We start from the raw sequence: 23,120 nt of genomic DNA on the forward strand, positions 1-23,120 counted from the left end.
CCATGTCTTGCATCTGGGTCATGCTGATGCAAGAGGTGGATGCCCATGGTCTTGGGCAGCTCCACCCCTGTGGCTTTGCAGGGTACAGCCTCCCTCGTGTCTGCCTTCATGGGCTAGCATTGTCTGTAGCTTTTCCGGATGCTGGTGCAAGCTTTTGGTGGATCTACCGTTCTGGCGTCTGGAGGACGGTGGCCCTCTTCTCACAGCTCCACTAGGTGGTACCCCAGTAGGGACTCTGTGTGGGTGCTCTGAGCCCATATTTCCCTTCAGCACTGCCCTAGCAGAGGTTCTACATGAGGGCCAACCCCCACAGCAAACTTCTGCTTAGGCATCCAGGCATTTTCATACATCTTCTGAAATCTAGGCAGACGTTCCCAAACCCTAATTCTTGACTTCTGTGCACTCACAGGCTCAACATCATGTGGAAGCTGCCAAGGCTTGGGACTTGCAGCCTCTGAAGCCATGGCTGGAGCTCTGCATTGGCCCCTTTCAGCCATGGCTGTAGCAGGTGGGACACAGGGCACCAAGTCCCTAGGCTGCACACAGCACAGGGACCCTGGGCCCGGCCCATGAAACAACTTTTTCCTCTTAGGCCTCTGGGCCTGTGATGGGAGGGGCTGCTGTGAAGACCTCTGACATGCCCTGGAGACATTTTCCCCATTGTCTTGGGGATTAACATTCAGCTCCTCATTGCTTATGCAAATTTCTGCAGCCGGCTTGAATTTCTCCTCAGAAAATGGAATTTTTTTTTTCTATAACATTGTCAGGCTGCAAATTTTCCAGACTTTTGTGCTCTGCTTCCCTTATGAAAATGAATGCCCTTAATAGCACCCAAGTTGCCTCTTGAATGCTTTGCTGCTTAAAAATTTCTTCTACCAGATAACCTAAATCATCTCTTTCAAATTTGAAGTTCCACAAATCTCTAGGGCAGGGGCAAAATGCCACCAGTCTCTTTGCTAAAACATGACAAGAGTTACCTTTGCTCCAGTTCCCAAGAACTTCCTCATCTCTATCTGAGACCACCTCAGCCTGGATTTCATTGTCCATATTATTATCAGCATTTTGGTCAAAGCCATTCAACAAGTCTCTAGGGAGTTCCAAACTTTCCCACATTTTCCTGTCTTCTTCTGAGCCCTCCAAACTGTTCCAGCCTCTGCCTGTTACCCAGTTCCAAAGTCGCTTCCACATTTTCGGGTATCTTTTCAGCAGCACCCCACTCTACTGGTACCAACTTACTGTATTAGTCTGTCCTCACACTGCTGATAAAAATATGCCTGAGACTGGGAAATTTACAAAGGAAAGAGGTTTTATGGACTTACTGTTCCACATGGCTGGGGAGGCCTCAAAATTATGGCAGACGGCAAGGAGGAGCAAGTCATGTCTTACATGGATGGCAGCAGGCAAAGAGAGAACACTTGTGCAGGAAAACTCCTCTTTTTTTTTTTTTTTCTTTTTAAATGGAGTCTTGCTCTGTCACCCAGGCTGGAGTCAGTGGCGTGATCTCTGCTCACTGCAACCTCCACCTCCCGGGTTCAAGTGATTCTCCTGCCTCAGCCTTCCAAGTAGCTGGTACTACAGGCATGTGCCACCATGCCCAGCTAATTTTTGTATTTTTAGTAGAGATGGGGTTTCACCATATTGGCCAGACTGGTCTCTAACTCCTGACCTTATGATCCACCCACCTCAGCCTCACAAAGTGCTGGGATTACAGGTGAGAACCACCGTGCCCGGCCAAAAACTCTTATTTTTAAAACCATCAGCTCTCATGAAACGTATTCACTATCACAAGAACAGCACAGGAAAGACCTGCCCCCATGATTCAATTACCTCCCACCAGGTCCCTCCCACAACACATGGGAATTCAAGATGAGATTTGGGTGGGGACACAGCCAAACCATATCAGATCCTGTTGGCTATAATTTCAAAAAATAATCAGGGTTGATTATGGACTTAGTATTGAATAAGATGAAAATGTACTGAAATGGAACGATGAAGATAATTGACCAGGGAAAGCAGGTTACAAGCCAAGAGAGGATACAGTGTCACTTCGGATGCCATAAAAGTGATGTTTTTATTTTTTGAATGTTATTTGCCTATATTTTCAAATTATCTACACTGCATATGCACTGCTTCTGTAATAATAAAAGGGTACTAAAATAATAAAATCAAGTCTATAAATCACACACACACACACACACACACACACACCCCAGCCTCTTCTCTACACCTCAGTGACTACCATCCAGATCTAAACTATCATCAACTCTCATCTGAATTATTGCAGGAAGCCATTGCAGTAATTCAGATGAGAGTTGATAGAAAGCCTTCCTGCTTCCAACCTTACCCTCATATAGTCTTTTCCCAACATTGCATCTAAAGTAGTTTTTCAAATTGCAATTCTGATCACTGTTCTCTGCTTCAAATCCTCCAGTGGATTTTCATCTCACTCAGTAAATTCCAAAGACTTCACCATGGCCTTCAAGACCCTATGAAATGTGACCCTCTGCAACCTCTCTGCCCTCATCTGTTACCATTGTTTCCTGTTAATCCTGCCCCAGCCACACTGACCTCCTTGTTCTTCTCAAATGGACCAGATATGCTCCTGTCTCTAGACCATTACAGTTTCTGTTCTCTATATTTAAAATTATGTCCCCTGATACTCTAATGCTAGTTCTCTTACTTCCTTCAAGACGCTGCTCAAATTTCATTTTATCTGTGAGGCTTTCCCTAAACACTGTGTGTAAATATTACTCCCATCATTTTTTTTCAATGCACTTAACAGTGCCTGAAATATTATATATTTATTTCTTTATTGTCTGTCTTCTCTGACTATAAGTTAAGTTCATTAAGAACACAAACTTTGGAGGTATTGTTTAATAGTGTGTCCCCAGAACTTTGAACAGTGCCTGGCACATGGTAGATGTTCAAATAAATGTATGTTGAATGAATTAGTAAATGATAAATGTAGAGAGACAAAAGCAGGTCTCCCATTTATGTCCAAACTCTAGGACTCTAGGAAAGACCAATTATATGGAACACAGCATCCATGGGCAAGAATGGAGGCAGAGATACCAGTTAAGATGCTATTGCAGTCATACAGATAAAAGAAGACAGTTATTTAGACCAGTGTGGTGGTGATAGAAATGGAAAGAAATGGAAGGATGTTGGGTATAATTTAAGATAAGCATATAAGACTGGCTGTTAATTGAGTATGGGAAGAATGAGGAGAGAGGATGTAAAGAACATTTTTAAGTTTTGTCCTGAGCAAGTAGGTGAATGATGGTGTCATTTAGTGAGGTATGGAAGGCTTGAGGTAGAACAGATTTATTTGAGGAAACACTGAAGGGTCTGTTTTTTGCATATTAGGTTTGAGATGCCAATTAGATATCTAAATTGAGATGTTTAGTAGGCAGCTTGATGTATGAGTCTGGATAGTTAAGGAAGAGGTTTGTGCTAAAGATATAAATTTAGGAGTCATAAGCACATAGATAGCATTCAAATAACACTTAATGGGGTAAGCAAGGCAATACAAATAGATGTAAACCACTCTAACTTTAAGCTTGGTCCCTGTATTAGTTCGTTTTCACACTGCTGATAAAGACATACCCAAGACTGGGCAATTTACCAGAGAAAGAGGTTTAATGGACTTACAGTTCCACATGGCTGGGAAGGCCTCACAATCATGCTGGAAGGCAAGGAGGAGCAAGTCACATCTTACATGGATGGCAGCAGGCAAGAAGAGAGCTTGTGCAAGGAAAGTCTCCCTTATAAAACCATCAGATCTCATGATAGTGGATAAGTGGAGACTTATCCACTATCATGAGAACAGCACGGGAAAGATCTGCCCCCGTGATTCAATTACCTCCCAACGGGTCCCTCCCAAGACACGTGGGAATTGTGGGAGTTACAATTCAAGATGAGATTTGGGTGGGGACACAGCCAAACCATATCAGTCCCTAAAGAGAAATATCCTCAAGATAATGGTGAATCAGTTAACTTTCACTTCATTAACTTACAGTCCAGTTTTCTATCATCTGTGTTGTCTGTTAAACTTCTATTCTTTTTTTGTGTGTGGTTATTCCAGCCACTATGGTGACTTTCCAAAACAGCTCACTTTATTTTTTGGATTGTGCTAATTGTGGATCCCTGGACATACCCGCCCCCCTGCACCCGCCCCACATCCTACACAGCACAGACCCAATATCTCCTCCACATAACAGCTTTTCAGATACTTCTATCTTAGGTAACTCTTCTGTCCCAGCAAAATAGCTCCTATTCCTTCAAATCTTGCTCACTGGACCTTTTGTTTTGTTTTGTTTTCTTGCCCTTCTGGCCTTTCCAAATTTTTCTGGCCCTCTCTAAAGGGGTGTCAGACCCTCAGATTGAATTGCAGGGCTGATGTTCTGGACAATAGTTGTCTGATACAACTATTGTCTGGGCTGGTGGAATACTTCCTGAGCTTCTTCTCAATCATTTTCTTTCATTCTGTGATTCTCAGAGGCAAGAATGGTCCATGTGTTTGGGAACTGGTGTCTGTTGGCAGTTTATAATACTGATCTGAATTTTCCCCAAGTGGAGCATATGATCAGGAAGTCGCTAAGGTCTGGGAATTTTTTTCGAACTTTTATTTTAAGTTCAGAGGTACAAGTGCAGGTTTCTTACACAGGTAAACTTACATCATGGGGGTTTGTTGAACAGATTATTCATTACCCAGGAATTAAGCCTAGTGCCCATCAGTTATTTTTCCTGATCCTCTCCCTCCTTGCACCCTCCACCTTCCAACAGGCCCCAATATGTGTTGTTCCCCTCTATGTGTCCATGTGTTCGCATCATTTAGCTCCCACTTATAAGTGAGAACATGTGGAATTTGAAACCTCTATTCTTGATCATAATTTAAGCCAGTTTTTGATTGGCAGTGTTCCCAGGCATCTGGCAGAAGAAAATGTAAAATTTAAAGAAGAAATCAACTTTCTAGAACTCAAATTATTTTCATAAATGTTTCTTTTTTTAAATTTATTTATTATTATTATACTTTAAGTTGTAGGGTACATGTGCATAACGTGCAGGTTTGTTACATATGTATACTTGTGCCATGTTGGTGTGCTGCACCCATCAACTCGTCATTTACATCAGGTATAACTCCCAATGCAATCCCTCCCCCCTCCCCCCTCCCCATGATAGGCCCCGGTGTGTGATGTTCCCCTTCCTGAGTCCAAGTGATCTCATTGTTCAGTTCCCACCTATAAGTGAGAACATGCGGTGTTTGGTTTTCTGTTCTTGTGATAGTTTGCTAAGAATGATGGTTTCCAGCTGCATCCATGAAAACAGTATGGCGATTCCTCAAGGATCTAGAACTAGACGTACCATATGACCCAGCCATCCCATTACTGGGTATATACCCAAAGGATTATAAATTATGCTGCTATAAAGACACATGCACACGTATGTTTATTGCAGCACTATTCACCATAGCAAAGACTTGGAATCAACCCAAATGTCCATCAGTGACAGACTGGATTAAGAAAATGTGGCACATATACACCATGGAATACTATGCAGCCATAAAAAAGGATGAGTTTGTGTCCTTTGTAGGGACATGGATGCAGCTGGAAACCATCATTCTTAGCAAACTATCACAAGAACAGAAAACCAAACACCGCATGCAAATACAATACCCAGAACAGAACGATATTAGGTACAAAAACAAATAAGAAAAAATAAGCAAGACATAACAGAAACAACAGAGAACCAAAATAAACTCACAGACCTAAGATCTTGGAATCATCAGATACCATTATTAAAACATGAAGAAAGAATTGGTGGGTTGGTAGGTAAGTAAAAAAGAAATACTGTGAAATGCAGCATGTAGAGTTTTTTTAAGTGGAAAAATACAAAAGATATAATGAGATACTATGGCTAATTGTATTTTCTAAAAATTGATGTGGCAATAAAGCCTGTCCTACATGCTCTTGTACAATGTGACCTTGCCACTCTGTCATTCAAGGAGTAGAGTATAATTCTCCTCCCCTTGATCTGGCCTGGCATTACAACTCCTGTGTGACCAATAGAATGGAACAAAAAATTGCAACCTGTGGATGTGGTGGAAGTGATGTTGTGTGATCCCTGAAGCTAGGCCAGAAAATACCATGCAGCCTATACCTGGTTCTCTTGGGATTTTCTCTCTGGAAAAATGTAGCCACCACATAAAAAGTCTGACCCTGGTGCCACAGTTCACATGTAGGCCCTTTGGTCAAGAGTCCCAGCTGAGCCCAGCTTTCTAGCATTCTCTACTAAGACACCAGACATGTGAATGAAGCCATTTTAGACCCTCCATACTAGCCCAGATGCCAGCTGTATATTACTGAGTGACTTCATTTCACACCATGAGGAGCAAAACTATTACCTAGCCAACCCCTGTTGGAATTCCTGACTCACAAAAAATCAGTACTATAATAAAATGGTTGCTGTTTTAAGCAACTAACGTTTAGAGGTAGTTTTTGATACAGCAACAGATAACCAGAAGAGACACATGGAGGACAGAGTGAGGAGGACTAAACTGTGTTTAATTGAAATCTCAGGAGGAAAGGAAAGAGGGATTAGAAAAGAAGCAATATTTGCAGAGGCAATGGCTTAATATTTTCCAGAATTTAAAAAATATATCAATACACAGGTTCAGGGAGCTCAACAAATCCCAACCAGGATAAATAAAAAATAAACACAAAGGCATATTCCATCAGAGTGAAACTGCAGAAACCCAAGAGAAAACTCTTCAAAGTAACCAAAGAAAAAAGACACACTCTCAAATGAGATGCAGACAGGCAAGTTTTCAATAGTACTAATTAAAGATAGAAGCTGGGTGCAGTGGCACATGCTTGTATTCCCAGCTATTTGGAAGACTGAGACAGGAGGATTGTTTGAGCCCAGGAATTCAAGACTAGCCTGGGCAACATAGCAAGGTCCCATCTCAAAAAAAAAAAAAAAAAAAAAAGAAGAAGAAGAAAAGAAAAAAAAAGAAAGATAGAAGAACATGGTGGAATAGAAGGCTCCTGACTCTCTCTCCACCCATGGATGTACCAAATAAACATCTATTCACAGATCAGTTCCTTCTGAGGGAAAGTCAGAAATCAGTCAAGGGACTTCTACCCACTGGGCAACTGAGCAAAATTCTACATCAAATGGGTAGGAAAAGCTGAGGCATGAGCCCTGCCCCAGGCACTGCACCATACAATTGGGAAAAGAATCCCCAGCACCCAGATTCCCTCTGTGGAGAGGAGGGTTTGGACATTACATATAAGTCCCTAACTCTGAGGCTACCCACGGTTTGGCTCTTAAATCACCAACTCTGAGAACAGAGGATATTAAGCATATACAATTCTCTCTATAGTATAAGAAAAATGTGGTGGTTTTGTGTGAGTCTGTAAGCACTCCCAGGGGCCTCATCCCCAGGGAGCAGTACAGAGAAGGGCCATAGAAAAAAAATGTGGCTCCCTATTTCTGTCCAGAAAGAGTTTATGACACATTCTTCCAGTAGCTACTTTGTGGCCTGGCTTCTAATTAACTAGCATCAAGGAGCTGAAGACAGACAAATAGTAGCCTGCTGGCAGCCTGAGGAGAAAATTGGTACTTCCCAAACCTTCTCCTTCAGCTCATCCCAATGATAACTCCAGATCTGTTAATCCCTCCTGAAAGAATTTGTCCATACATCCAGTGTCCGAACTTTTGCTTTACAGCTTCCACCTGAGGGACTGCATCCTAACTCTCCTAGCTTTGAGAGCAGAAGAGACTAGGCAAACATGACTTTCTCAATACCACAGGGAAAAAAAGCAGCAATTTTATACAGACTCACCAGTACTTCCAGGGGCTTCATCCCCTGGGAGTAGTGTATAAAAATACAACTTCCTATTTTTCCCTGGAAGGGGTTTATGGCACATGTTGAGCACCCAAACGTTTACAGCTATTACCTGAGGAATGCATCCTAAATCTGGCTCTGGGAGGGAAAGGGACTAGGCATATGCAAGTCTTCCTAGATCACAGAAAGAGATGGTTTTAAATGGGCATGCAAACACTTCCAGAGGCTATACCCACTGAGAGCTGTGCAGAAAAGAGGCTGGAAAACACAACTCCCATTTTCTTTCCAGAAGGGGTTTACTTCACACTATTCCGGTGACTACTTGACAACCTAGATTCTAATGAAATTGCATCAGGGAGCTAAAAGGGCAGAAGAACAGTAGCCCTCAGGCAGCCTGAGCAGAAACTCAGCAATTCCTGAGCCTTTCCTCTGGCTCACCCCAGTGATAAATTAAAGTCCTCATTCTACCTGGAAGAAATTTGTCCATGCACAAGCACAACTTCTATAGCTTCCACCCAAAAGACTGTCTCCTATACAACCAAGCTCTGGGAGTCAATGAGGCTTTGTGCTCCCAAGTGGCCATAGACCACAGAAAAAAAAAGAGGTGAACATACAACAGGCCAAATTCCAGCAGCCATCTCCCCAGGATCAGAAGGTACAGCCTGAATATACAGGCATTTGCCACAGATTTTCTCTCCAGCTTAGTACAGAGAGTTGGAGATAAACCCTGCACTCAGCTTCACCATGAGGATAGAAGGAACTGGAATACATATCCAATGCCCCGGCCTTTCCAGTCACATCTAGAGGGTCTGCCTTCTACTTTACTGGTCACAGGGTACTGACAGGACGTGGCAAATTCTAATCTCCAGGGGACCACCAAAAACAGAGACAGCACTTTGACCAAACACAAAGATTTGTGAGGCACCTTAAAGTCTCCAGCTGGACCAACTGGTGAGATCCTTCTCCTACATGAGGCATGTCTGACAAGACTGGGAGAGGCAGTTTTCTTATCTTATGTGCAGACACCAACACAGGGAGCCAAGGAAAATGAAGAAACAAATAAATACATTCAAAATGAAAACAAGATAAACCTACAAAAACCTACCCGAGTGAAGTAGGGATATGTGATTTACCCAAAAGGGAATTTGAAACAATGGTCATAAAGATGTTCCCTAAAATCAGGAGAGAAATGCAAGAAAAAAATTTAGAATTTCATCAAAAAGATAAAAAGTATTAAAAAGTACCAAACAGAAATCACAGAGTTAAAGAATACTATAACTAAACAGAAAAATTCAGTAGAGAGGTTCAAAGCAGACTAGATCAAGCAGAAGAAAGAATCAGTTAACTCAAAGACAGGTCACTGAAAATCATTTAATCCAAAGATCAAAAGAAACAAAGAACAAAAGAGCAAAGATAGCTTAAGAGACTTATGGGACACCATCAAATGGAACAGCGTATGTATTCTCAGTGTACCTGAAAAAGAAAACTACAGGCCAACATCACTGATGAATATAGATGCAAAAATCCTCAACAAACTACTAGCAAACTAAATTCAACAACACATTAAAATGAGTATTTGTCATGCGCAAGGGGGATTCATCCTAGGAATACAAAGATAGTTCAACATATGGAAATCAATAAATGTGATATACCACATTAACAGAAGGAAAGACAAAAACCATATCTTTATTTCAATAAATGTCAAGAAAGCATCGAATAAAATTCAACATCCCTTCATGATAAAAACTCTCAACAAACTTGATTTAAAAGGAGCATATCTCAAAACAGTAAATGTTATATATGACAAATGCACAGCTAACATTATACTGAATGGGAAAAAATTGAAAGCCTTTCCTCTAATATCTGGAACAAGACAAGTATGCCCACTTTTATCAATTCTGTTAAATGTAGTCCTAGAAGTCCAAGATGCAGGAATTAAGCAAAAGGCCTTCAAATTAGAAAAAAAGAAATCAAATTCCCCTTGTTTGCAGAAGATACAATGTTATATTTAGAAAAACCTAAACACTCCACCAAAAAACTGTTAGAACTGATAACAAATTCAGTAAAGTTGCAAGATGCAAAACCAACATATAAAAATCAGTAGCATTTCTATATACCAAGAGCTAACAATCTGAGAGAGAAATCATAAAAGCATTTTCATTTATAATAGCTACAATAAAAATAAATATCTAGGAATAAATTTAACCAAAGAGGTGACAACTGTAAAACATTGATGAAAGGAATTGAAGAAGACACACACAAAATGAAAAGGTATCTATCCCATGTTCATAGAATGGAAGAATTCATATTGTTAAAATATCAGTACTACCAGATTTAATGTATTACCTATCAAAATGCCAATAACATTTTTCACAGAAATAGAAAAAGCAATCTTAAAATTTGTACAGAACCACAAAAGACCCAGATATGGTTTGGCTGTGTCCCCACCCAAATCTCATCTTGAATTGTAGTTCCCGTAATCCCCACATGTCATGGGAGGGACCCAGTGGGAAGTGATTGGGTCATGGGGGCAGTTTCATTGTCCATATCACTATCAGCATTTTGGTGAAAGCTGTTCAACAAATAGCCTGATGATGCAGTGGAAAAGACAAACCCATTTTCTGGGGAGAAATTCAATCCAGCTACAAGAATTTGTATAAGTAACAAGGAGCCAAATGTTATTCGCCAAGATAATGGGGAAAATGTGTCCAGGGCATGTTAGAGATCTTCGCAGCAGACCCTCCCATCACAAGCCTGGAGGCCTAGGAGGGAAAAATGCTTCCGTGGGATGAGTCCAGGGCCCCCCTGCAGTGTTCAGCCTGGGACTTGGTGCCCTGTGTCCTAGCCACCCCAGTTAAAAGAGGCCAAAGTACAGCTTGGGCTATGGCTTCAGAGGGTGCAAGCCCCCAGCCTTTGTTCTGTGGGTGCACAGAAGACAAAAATTGAGGTTTGGGAACATCCGCCTAGATTTCAGAGGATGTATGGAAACGCCTGGATATCCAGGCGGAGGTGTGCTGCAGAGGCAGAGCCCTCATGGAGAACCTCTCCTAGGGCAGCGAGGAAAAGAAATGTGGGGTGGGAGCCCCCAACAGTCGCCACTGGGGCACTGCCTAGTGGAGCTGTGAGAAGAGGGCCACTGTCCTCCAGACCCCAGAATGGTAGATCCACTGACAGCTTGCACCATGCACCTGGAAAAGCCATAGGCACTCAATGCCAGCCCGTGAAAGCAGCCAGGAGCAGGGCTGTACCCTGCAAAGCTACAGGGGCAGAGCTGCCCAAGGCTGTGGGAGCCTGCCTTTTGTATCAAGGTGACCTAAATGTGAGACATGGAGTCAAAGGAGAATATTTTGCAACTTTCAGGTTTAATGACTGCCCTATTGGATTTCAGATTTGCATAGGGCCTGTAGCCCCTTTGTTTTGGCCAATTCCTCTCATTTGGAATGACTGTATTTACCCAACACCTGTACCCCTATTGTATCTAGGAAGTAACTAACTTGCTTTTGATTTTACAGTCTTATAAGCGGAAGGGACTTACCTTGTCTCAGATGAGACTTTGGACTTGGACTTTTGGGTTAATGCTGGAATGAGCTAACACTTTGGGGAACTGTTGGAAAGGCATGATTCTGTTTTTAAATGTGAGGACATGAGATTTTGGAGGGACCATGGGTGGAATGATATGGTTTGGCTCTGTGTCCCCACCCAAGTCTCATCTTGAATTGTAGTATATTGTTTGTAAAAATTCCTGCCTATCCAGAGGTTTTTTTAAAAAAACACCTATGCTTTCTCTGAATCCCACATTGCCAAGATGTTCATCATGGCAATATGGCTTGTGACAGCAAAAATGACTCACCAACGGAAGTAGCTGGCTTCACTGCTCAAGTGATTATCCTGAACCATCCAGGCCAAATCAGTGCTGGCTCTCCACCTGTGTTGGATTGTCACACAGCTCACATTGCTTGCAGGTTTGCTGAGCTGAAGGTGGTTGATTTCCTTCTGGTTAGAAGCTGGAAGATGACCCCCATTGTGATTTTTATTTCTATGGTTTCTTTCTAGTTTAGTCTTGAGGTCTCTCCCTTGAGAATGGTCATAAGCCAAGATAGCCACTTTCTAGGAGAGTCCTGACCAGGGGGAAGGTTAAGTTTGAGTGTGTCAGCTAGGTGAGACACAATGATGAAGTAAAAACAAAATAAACAGTGGAATAAAATACTAACAAGTACCTAGAAATAAGTCTAGCTAAAAATATGCAAGATGTCTATGGAAAAAAAACTATGGAAATTTACTGAGAAACTTTAAAGAGTACCTAAATAACTTTCAAGATACACCACATACATGAATTGGAAAACATGATATTTGAAACTGTCAGTTATTCCCAGACTGATTTATAGATTCAGTGCAACCTGAATGAAAATCCCAAGCCTTTCCTTTTGTAGAGCTCAACAAGCTGATTCTAAAATTAATATGACAATGTAAAGGTTTATGAATAGCCAAGTCCTTCTTGAAGAGGAAGAATAAGATGAGAGTAATTGTTGTATAATATATTGAGACTTATTTTAAAGCTATAATAATTAAAACAGTGTAGCAATTGGTATAGGGATAATCAAACAGGTAAATGAAATAGAATAGAAAATTCAAAACTAGTCTAACGCACATAGACACTTAATTTATGACAAAGGTGTCACAGAAGAAGAGTTTCAATAAAAGATGCTGAAAAATGTTGGTATCTATATAGACAAAACATTACACTGGATTCCTAACTCACACCATACACAAAAATCCATTCATGTTGCATTACAAGTCTAAAAGTGAAATATAAAATCATAAACATTTTAGAAAGAAAAAGTAAAAGAATATATTAATAACCACAGGGTAGGGAAAGAAAGAGAATTGACATCAAGATACAAAAGCACTAGCCAATAAGGATTTTTAAAATAAATTCCACACATTAAAATTACAAACTTATGCTCATCAAAAGATAACATAAAAAGAATGAAAAGAGTAGCCACAGAATGGTAAATGTTTGCAATACATAACACAAAGAACACACAAAGGAAACTTATATAATAGATTTTAACAGGATTCTCTGTGTCCTCCTTCTCCAGCAATCAAGGATATATATTTTGATTCAAAAAGAAAAAAGCAGATTATTCAAGAGAAAACTTAGCAGAAAAAAACTTGGATAGGTGCTCCACAAAAGAGGAAATCCAAATGACTGCTACTCATAAGAAAAGATGCTCAACCTGATAGAACATCAAAAAATGTAAAAACACAGTCAATACCAGGTATTTGTAATAATTTGGAGCAAATGGAACTCTCATACATTGCTAATGAAAATGGAAAATGGTGCAGCTGCTTTGGAAAACAGTGTGGCAATACCTACCAAAGTCGAACACATGCATACCTAGCAATTCCACTGCTGTGTATGTGCCCAACAGAAATGCACATATATGTTCACCAAAAGATATGCACCAGAAGGTTCTAGCAGGCCCATTTGAAAGCACCAAAGATTATAACGACTCAAATGTCCGTGATTAGGGTATATTCATATAATACTATACAACAATAGGAATGAACAAACTATAGCTACATACAATAATATAGATGAATCTCACAACCAGAATGCTAAGTGAAAGAAGAAACAAAAGAATATATGTAGTATGTTTTATTTACACACTTCAAAACAGGCAAAACTAAACTATATTTTTAAAGGATATACGATTATCATAAAGATCAGAATGGTGGATACCTTCAGTGGGAAGGGAGAAAGTATGATTGAAAAGGGACATTCAGTGAGTCTTGTGGGTTATTGGCAATGTTACTGATCTGGGTGATGATTGCATTTTTGTACCAAAGGCATTTGTGTTTTATGCACTTTATTGTACATGTTTTAGTTCACAATTTTTTTTAGTTCACAATTTTAATAGGATTTTTAAAAGTAAAAAGAAAAGAGGTCCAAGGGCTTGACCATGGGACTCTCTTATATTTGGAGTATGTTTATAAACTCTACATTCATTCAACATTCAACAAATATTTTTTGAGCTACTACTTTGTGCCAAGCACCATTACAGGTGCTGGGAATACAACAGTGAACAAAATAGACAAAACCCCAGTTTTCATGGAACTTACATACTAATAAAGCTTGGCAAAAGTATATTTCAAGGAAGATAAAGTGGTTAACTGCAAAATGCTTCTCAGACACCTAGGAAAATGAGGATGTGAGGCATTTCTACCCACTTGGTACATAAAATTATTGCTTTTCCTCTGCTTTCTTTTCTCCAGGGCTCAGAGTGGCAGTGTCCCTCAGTTCAAGAAAGTTGTTTTCCAGGAATTTACTGATGGCTCCTTTACTCAGCCCTTATACCGTGGAGAACTAAATGAACATTTGGGACTCCTAGGGCCATATATAAGAGCAGAAGTTGAAGATAATATCATGGTGAGTTAAGGATAATGGAATTACAAGAAAATTAATTTTATATATTTATTTTCTTGCTGACTATAATGTATTCCCACTTTTGGAAATGTTTAAGTATAGAAAAATAATTCCATAATTATCATGTTTGTGTATGTTCTTATATTTTTCCTGTGTATTTTTCTCCTTATATATTCAAATTATACCATACAGAATTCTGATTCTTGTTTTTTAACTAAATATCACATCATAAACATTTCTTATGTCATTAAAAACACTTCCTATGTATGTTTTTAAAATACTGCATAATAGTCTATTATATGAATTTTTGGAACCATAGTTTATGTAACCATTTATTTGAACAACCTTTTAGACAGTTTCTTTTTTCACTATATAAATAACGCTGTAATCACAACAGTTTTTCTAAGATTAAAATTCCAGAAGTGCAATGTATTTGAGCATCTTAAGAGTTTTTCTTATTAATTATTTGGTAATGTCCCTTGCACATTTGTCTTTCGTGGAGAAAGTGCTTTTCTTATTAATTACGTTGCCTTATATATTAGATAGTAAACCACTGAACATTTTAATGAAAAGTACTTTTTCAAGTTTTTGTTTTCTCTTAATTTTATAAACGATGGTTTTTGAAATAAAACAAGTTTTAATTTTTAGATAATAACCCATCAATTTTTACTTTTTGACACTTTGATTGCTTTTATGTTTATAAAAATTTGTGCCTATCCAGAGACTTTTTTAAAAACAGCTATACTTTCTTCAGTTTTTCTCTTACAGTTTAATTTTTTACATTTAACTTTTTAATACTTCCTGTAGACTAAAATTTATTTTGGTGCATTGTGTGAACCAAAGATCAAAGTAGTTTTATTTTTTTCTGAAAATATCTATTCATTGTTTCAATTAATTGATTGTTTATATTAAGGATGTAGAAGGATCTAAAATTATGGAATTGTGGGCAATTTTTGCCTTACATTTTATTTGACTTTCCATATATTCTATGATAAATATGTATACTTTTTAATCTGGAAAATAAACCTTTTTAAAAAGATAATATGCATTCATTCTAGAATTTGTCATGAAGAACCTTAACTTACATATCAACTCCTGGCGTTATGGTCTCTTATAACCCCTGCAGTGACATTTTCCCTTTTACTCTGGAATTGCCTTTAAGTGTTTAGGAGTTTTCTCCTTTGCAACTTTGAGTTCATGCCTTAAATTTAGAATACAAAACCTCCTCAGGATTAGGTTTGGGTTCTAACAGCATCCATCTGTACCACTTCTTCCAGGGTATTAAAAACTTTGATAAAGACCAAAAGACAGGTATTTCTTTTAGGGATGTAAACCCTAAGGACTTTAAGATCCTAGAAGATTATTCTTGCTTTTTTTTTTTTTTTTTGTCGTTATTGTTCTGCAGGTAACTTTCAAAAATCAGGCCTCTCGTCCCTATTCCTTCTATTCTAGCCTTATTTCTTATGAGGAAGATCAGAGGCAAGGAGCAGAACCTAGAAAAAATTTTGTCAAGCCTAATGAAACCAAAACATACTTTTGGAAAGTGCAACATCATATGGCGCCCACTAAAGATGAGTTTGACTGCAAAGCCTGGGCTTATTTCTCTGATGTTGACCTGGTAAGCAGGTGTCTACTGTACTGACCACTTTTTGGTTTAAAAGAAATGGTCTTTGTGTGCTAAGAATTTTGGTTTTTATCCTGCATGCAATGAGAAGCTTTAAATAGGGAGTTGATCGCTATATTTGTGTTTTAGAAATGTCATTCTGGAATCTACTGAAGAGGATGGATTATATTTTTGGAAGATGGGAGGCAGGTTGGAGTGGCATAAAAATTGATGAGAAATCCACTCTGGTTCATAGGTGAGAGAGCTTATACTCATAGGATTGATGTCTTCCCTCCCTAGGAAAAAGATGTGCACTCAGGCCTGATTGGACCCCTTCTGGTCTGCCACACTAACACACTGAACCCTGCTCATGGGAGACAAGTGACAGTACAGGAATTTGCTCTGTTTTTCACTATCTTTGATGAGACCAAAAGCTGGTACTTCACTGAAAACACAGAAAGAAACTGCAGGGCTCCCTGCAATATCCAGATGGAAGATCCCACTTTTAAAGAGAATTATCGCTTCCATGGTAATATATCCCACATCCAAACATTATCACTGTGAAATGCAGATTGCACTTTGACAAATGAGACTTGATCCAGTGCCTTAAACATTGTATTTATTTAGAGTATATCTGTGGGAGTGGAATCCTCATAGATGTCAGTTTTTTTGGTGGAGTGGAGGGAAAGAAACTTATATAATAGATTTTAACAGGCTTCTCTGTGTCCTTCTCCAGCAATCAATGGCTACATAATGGATACACTACCTGGCTTAGTAATGGCTCAGGATCAAAGGATTCGATGGTATCTGCTCAGCATGGGCAGCAATGAAAACATCCATTCTATTCATTTCAGTGGACATGTGTTCACTGTACGAAAAAAAGAGGAGTATAAAATGGCAGTGTACAATCTCTATCCAGGTATGAGCTCGTTTGCGTTCTTTCTTCTACCTACTCTATTTGTTGAGTACTTACTTTAAATGGTCTAGGCACTGGGAACACAATCAGTGAACAAAGCAGACAAGCTCCATGCTCTCAGGTAACACTTCTTCATGCTCTCAGGTAACACTTTTTCAAACCTACAGGGAGATAAATAAATTAGCAAATGAACAAGATAATTTCACATATAGAAAAATTGCTAAAAAGGAAATAGAACATAATAAATGGATAATTAATGTCATAGTACTTTCCTAGGGAAAAGGAATTTATTCCTTTATCATTTACCATCTCAAATCCCATAGGGCACCAGTAGTCATCCAAAGAGTGATTTGTTTATGTATGTAACCAATATATTGATTAAGCACTACTCATAATGTTGATCACAACACAATTCTATTTTGGTTCTCCACTGTCCCTTTAAAATAGGTTTGGCCAGGTGCAGTGGCTCACACTTGTAATCCCAGCACTTTGGGAGGCCAAGGTGGGAGGATTGCTGCAGTGAGCTATGAAAGACAGCAGCTATAAAGGGGCTTTGGGGAAGCATGATCATCACAAGGTACAGAAACAGAGGACTCAGCCATGTCTCCCTTTTCCAATGCAATTGGATGAAATGGCTCCTTCCTCTCAGTTTAGAAAAGTATTGACATATTTTAAATCATAAAAATCAATCAAAACTTTGTGATCTCACATCCCCCAGAGCTATGTCTCTCTTCATCTTTGTAATAAAGAATAGTCCACATTTGTTTTCTTTGCTTGTTCACTTTCTACTTTCTCCTTAATCCATTGCAATCTGACTCTAAATTCTACCATACCACTGTCTAAAGTCACAGGTCAGTTTTCATCTTACTTTGCCCCTTAACACTACTAGGTAAGGTTGATCACAGATGACTACACAACTCTATGTATATACTAACAATTATTGAATTTTTATTTTATTTTAAATTTTTTATTATACTTTAAGTTCTAGGGTACATGTGCACAACATGCAGGTTTGTTACATATGTTGGCATGCTGCATGCACCCATTAACTCGTCATTTACATTAGGTATATCTCCTAATGCTATTCCTCCCTGCTACCCCCACCCCACGACAGGCCCTGGTGTGTGATGTTTCCCTTCCTGTGTCCAAGTGTTCTCATTGTTCAATTCCCACCTATGAGTGAGAACATGCAGTGTTTGGTTTTCTGTTCTTGCGATAGTTTGCTGAGAATGAAGGTTTCCAGCTGCATCCATGTCCCTACAAAGGACATGAACTCATCCTTTTTATGGCTGCATAGTATTCAATGGTATATATGTGCCACATTTTTTAGTTCAACCATTGTGGAAGACAGTGTGGCCATTCCTTAAGGATCTAGAACTAGAAGTACCATATGACCCAGCCATCCCATTACTGGGTATATACCCAAAGGATTATAAATCATGCTGCTATAAAGACACATGCACACATATGTTTACTGTAGCACTATTCACAATAGCAAAGACTTGGAACCAACCCAAATGTCCATCAATGACAGACTGGATTTAGACCCTGTCTCTAAAAAAAAAAAAATCTGGTTTAAGAGTGGGGGTAAACTTACCCTATTTCTTCATAAAAATTCTGATAAGCCCTGTAACTTTCTCCTCGCCCTTAAGTAATAAACAGGACTAAAGTCACTTTATATCACAAATACAGTTCAAATCAGAAATTACAATGTCCATCCCAAGATATTAATCAAAGTTCTGAACTTGATTTAACTTCAATCTCCCCTCCAACTTGAGCCTGCATCAGGCTGGAAGTCTGCACTGGAAAAGGGAGACATGGTTGAGTCCTCTGTGTCTGTACCTTGTGATGATCATGCTTTGCAACAGCCCCTTTATAGCTGCTGTTTTGAACTCCAACATGGATAGGTTAAAGGTAAGGGGATAAGATAGTTCTTACCTATTTACAGCTGGCACCATTGTTGTAAACTAGCTTAACACTCTTTGTGCCTGGCAATACTTAAAGTTGACTCTTTCTCCTGCAGGGCACTTTCAGGGAACTCTTTAGAGACTCCCTTACATGACTGTCATGAAATCCCCTTGACATGGTTTCTTCCACCTTTATTCTGGGTGGTCACTTGTGACTCATTTCTCAGCCCTCAGTGTTCACCTGCAGCTTCTTGTTGCTGGGGTAACTTTACCCTTGTAGGCAGCCCTAGTGGACTGGATCCAGTGGGAACTCACCCTGACTTATCTCTTTCACAGAGTCCACATCTGGCCAATGGGAAACACACCTTTTGCTTGGAAAAACCCTGGGGATGTAGGTCAATCATAATGCAGTAGCATTCTCCTGTCCCTATCATCAAAGAATTCAGTCACCCTGTTTCTCATTTCCTGGGGGGAGGGGAGTAGTCAGAACTCAATCTCCATGACCCCCAACTGTAAGGGTCACCTAGCAAGCACTTTGGGTTTGAGGGGTCCAAGAATAGTGGAACTACCAAATTTGGTAGGTCTACCCTGATATTTCACATAAACCAATGTATCTTATGCTCATTTTTTAGTGAAAAGAAATAATTTGTGTTCCTTTTGGTTTTTATAAGGTGTTTTTGAGACAGTTGAAATGTTACCATCCAAAGCTGGAATTTGGCGGGTGGAATGCCTTATTGGCGAGCACCTACATGCTGGGATGAGCACACTTTTTCTGGTGTACAGCAACAGTGAGTAGCCATGTGGGCAGAGGTTCCCTACCCACTCAGCCTACTTCTTTACAGCTTTCCTCCTTTCTCGAATGGTTGCTTGTTTCAGGAAATAAATACAAGCTTACATCATTATCAAATTTAAAAAGAATATTGCTGGTAGAAATCATCAGAGTTCTCAGAGGAGGGCAGATATACTTGAAGCTTTGAACACTTTGAACCTGAAGCTCTAAATAATTGACCAGAAAAACACCTCATTTTCACAACTTGGTAAAGCTCTAAGATCTCCAGTAGCAGATTTTGGAATTTAATGTTGATTTAGTTACCAGATAACTTAGAAATATTACTTGGAAGAGTTTGGAGATTTAACCCTAAACAAGTAAGAGAACCACTGGTCTATTTATGTATGGACCCCAGTTTTTTCAGCTGTAAAATGTGAATCATTCTAGCACCCATTAGGATTAATTAAATGAACTAATACAGTAAAACATTTAGTACAGTTCTTGGCACATTTAAACACTAAAAAATATTAGCATTTGTTGACATTCTCCCATTTTCATTGACTTACATTTGAGAAGCTGAATTTTGTGCACTTCTAGTTACTGTGTTCCACCTGTTTCATTTCAGAGTGTCAGACTCCCCTGGGAATGGCTTCTGGACGCATTAGAGATTTTCAGATTACAGCTTCAGGACAATATGGTAAATACTATTATTTTTGCTCCAAGAACCTGGGCTGATTATATCTTTTTTAATAATCTGTTGGAGAATCTCAGATAATGAATCCATCTCCATGCTTCTATTTGTTCTATTCCATAAGTGCCTCTCAAATACATCTCCTCCTCCCCACTTCCCACTGTGGCCATCTTAACTCTGGTCACTATCATTTCTTACCTGGGCAATGACACTGCCTCCTTAAATATTCTCCCTACCTTCACTATTCCTTCCTTGAGTCAATTCTTTTCACTGTAGCAGGAAGCTACACTTTCCTGTGAGCAGTAATGGTAACGTTTGACTAGGGTCTATAGAGAATTATCAAAAATTGTTTTAGAGCACTACTGCCCACAGGCAAAATGCAGCACACTGCCTGTTTTTGTATGGCATGTGAGCTATGAACAGATTTTCCATTTTTAAATAATTGACAAAAAGATGAAGACTATTTCACGACGTGAAATTATAAAATTCAAATTTCAGCATCCATAATAAAGTCTTATTTTGGAACACAGCCATGTCCATTAATTTACATCTATGGCTACAGCAGCAGTAACATAGTTGCAACAGAGACCATATAATATGCAAAGCCTAAATGATTTACTATCTGGCCCTTTACAAAAAAAGTTTGCCAACCTATGTTTTTGTGGGGTAAAAAATCCCCTTGAAAAAGAGGCTTAAGAGTTGTATACCAAAATAGTAACATTTTTCACTAGGTGGAAGGGTTACATTTTAAAATTTCTTTTATTTGTATTTTTACTTATTTTTATTTTTACTTTTCATTTTCTGATTTTTCTACAATGAATATAAATTGTATAATAAATAATAGGCCAGGCATGTTGGCTCACGCCTGTAATCCCAGCACTTTGCGAGGCTGAGGCAGGCAGATCACCTGAGGTCAGGAGTTCAAGACCAGCCTGGCCAACATAGTGAAACCCTATCTCTACTAAAAATACAAAAATTAGTCGGGCATGGTGGGTGCGCAACTGTAGTCCCAGCTATCCGGGAGACTGAGGCAGGAGAATTGCTTGAACTCAGGAGGTGGAGGTTGCAGTGAGCCAAGATCACACCATTGCATTCCAGCCTGAGCGAGACTAAGCAACAGAGCAAGACTCTATCTCAAAAAAAGAAAAAAAAGAAAAGAAAAGAAATAATAATATTATTATTTGGTAGTGTCGGTAACAAATTGCAGTATCAGCTAATTAGCGGTGCTAACAATTAACAAAATTATAAATTTTAGAAAATAAAATGGACAACAAGGATGAGCAGTATCCTTAGATAGTAATTGATACTGGTATGCCATAAAGCCTTTATGTTTTTCTCTATTTTCACCACAGCTTAGATTAATCTTTCTCAAGACAATAATTTTATTCTCAAGTGTCTAGGACCAACCCAGCTGATTTAATCTCTGTTTCTTTACTTCGGCAAAGGACAGTGGGCCCCAAAGCTGGCCAGACTTCATTATTCCGGATCAATCAATGCCTGGAGCACCAAGGAGCCCTTTTCTTGGATCAAGGTTAGAAAATTTAATCAATGGTGGGAAATGTATCACATTCAGTCAATTGCATTACTTATTCCTCCTGTAAGCTCAAAGGATTCTATGAATATGAGAAAACTAAAGAACAGAATGCCTTATGATTTGTATGAAAGCAGTCATGAACAAAGAGATATGGGGATAGAATTGAGTATACTGATATGTTGTATTTCTGTATTTTAGTCCTTCTACTGGGATTAGAACATCTGAATATTTTCTATAATATTGAACTCATCATCTCTCAATACAGTATATGTTATTATTAGATGCTGCCAACCGCCCAGGTGTCCTTAAGTACTCCAGTCCCCTTTATTTTAACATAAAACAATGGTTCACAAATGCAAACCACATGTGTAATTTTACATTTTCTAGTAGCCATGTTTTCAAAAATGTGAAATTCACTTTAATAATACATTTTATTTAACTCAACATATCCGAAAATACTATCATTTCAACATTTGATCAATCGGGCCCCTTCAAAGGCAGACAGATGATGGAAACTTCTGGGTCTCTTCCATGCCTCACAAAAGCTGGGGGCAGCTTGGCAGTGCCTACTCAGCCTCTCCACCTAAACAGGAAATGGAGAAAACATTTTGGTTTCCATCTTTGTAAATAGCATGTCTATTAATGCCACAGCATTGTTTTGTAGACACTGCCAATTTTGACTCAATCTGAGCTGCTGTTCACTAATCCCTAAGTATTTTTTGTTTGTTTGTGCTTCTGCCAAACAACATGTTATGTTCTTCACCTTGTATTTCTATGGTTATTTTCAACCTTAAATGTATCTCTATATAGAGGACATATTTATCTATTTGGCCGCCCTGTGTCTGTGCTATTTAATTTTTTGTAATAACATTCTTATTTGGGAGGGGGGAATTATATCTTCCTCCCTAGATACAACCTGATAAGACTAGTAAATAGAGTGTCCTGTCTATGCCTAGCCAATGAACCCTGAACAATATACCCTGTTGTTTCCACTTACTAGATTTGGCCCATTGTTTCAGTCTGCCAATCTTCAGTATCCCAAAGTGTTTCCTAGTTTTTCCAGTTACTGATTTGATCAGTAAACTTTGTAATACTGCAGCAAAGTCATGATCAAAGTATTGAAGTAGATAAGACTTCCTTAGTATGTGCACAATACTAAGTAAGCTAGATGTTACTATCATCTTCATTTCAGATAATGAAATTGAAGCATAGAGAGGTCCAAGTCACACTGAAGCATAGAGAGGCCCAAGTCACATGGCTAGTAAGTGACTGAGCCAAAATTCAAATTCTGATGGTTGGGCTCCAGAACCCTAGTTGGTAACCATTGTACTACACTGTTTCCAGAATGCTCCCTTTAAGTTGATAACCATCTATTAACTGTGACTGTTTACTTATGGAAATTAAACCAGTTACAAATCCACCTA

At 39.1% G+C, this 23,120-nt stretch overlaps 1 protein-coding gene across 3 annotated transcripts in view; it reads left to right on the top strand.

Moving 5' to 3' along the window:
* F8 (coagulation factor VIII) overlaps positions 1-23,120 on the top strand; it is a 150,926-nt gene that overhangs the window by 124,189 nt on the left and 3,617 nt on the right. For 2 of the 3 annotated variants that reach the window (XM_031660454.1, XM_031660456.1), the window contains exons 15-21: positions 14,126-14,279; positions 15,682-15,894; positions 16,180-16,408; positions 16,616-16,798; positions 19,374-19,490; positions 20,097-20,168; positions 21,608-21,693. In XM_031660454.1, coding sequence (XP_031516314.1) covers positions 14,126-14,279; positions 15,682-15,894; positions 16,180-16,408; positions 16,616-16,798; positions 19,374-19,490; positions 20,097-20,168; positions 21,608-21,693 — 1,054 coding nt within the window. The remainder of the gene's footprint in view (positions 1-14,125; positions 14,280-15,681; positions 15,895-16,179; positions 16,409-16,615; positions 16,799-19,373; positions 19,491-20,096; positions 20,169-21,607; positions 21,694-23,120) is intronic. The other variant, XM_031660455.1, reaches the window with a different exon arrangement.

Source organism: Papio anubis, chromosome X, assembly GCF_008728515.1.
Source record: "Papio anubis isolate 15944 chromosome X, Panubis1.0, whole genome shotgun sequence".
NCBI classification, from domain to species: Eukaryota; Metazoa; Chordata; class Mammalia; order Primates; family Cercopithecidae; genus Papio; species Papio anubis.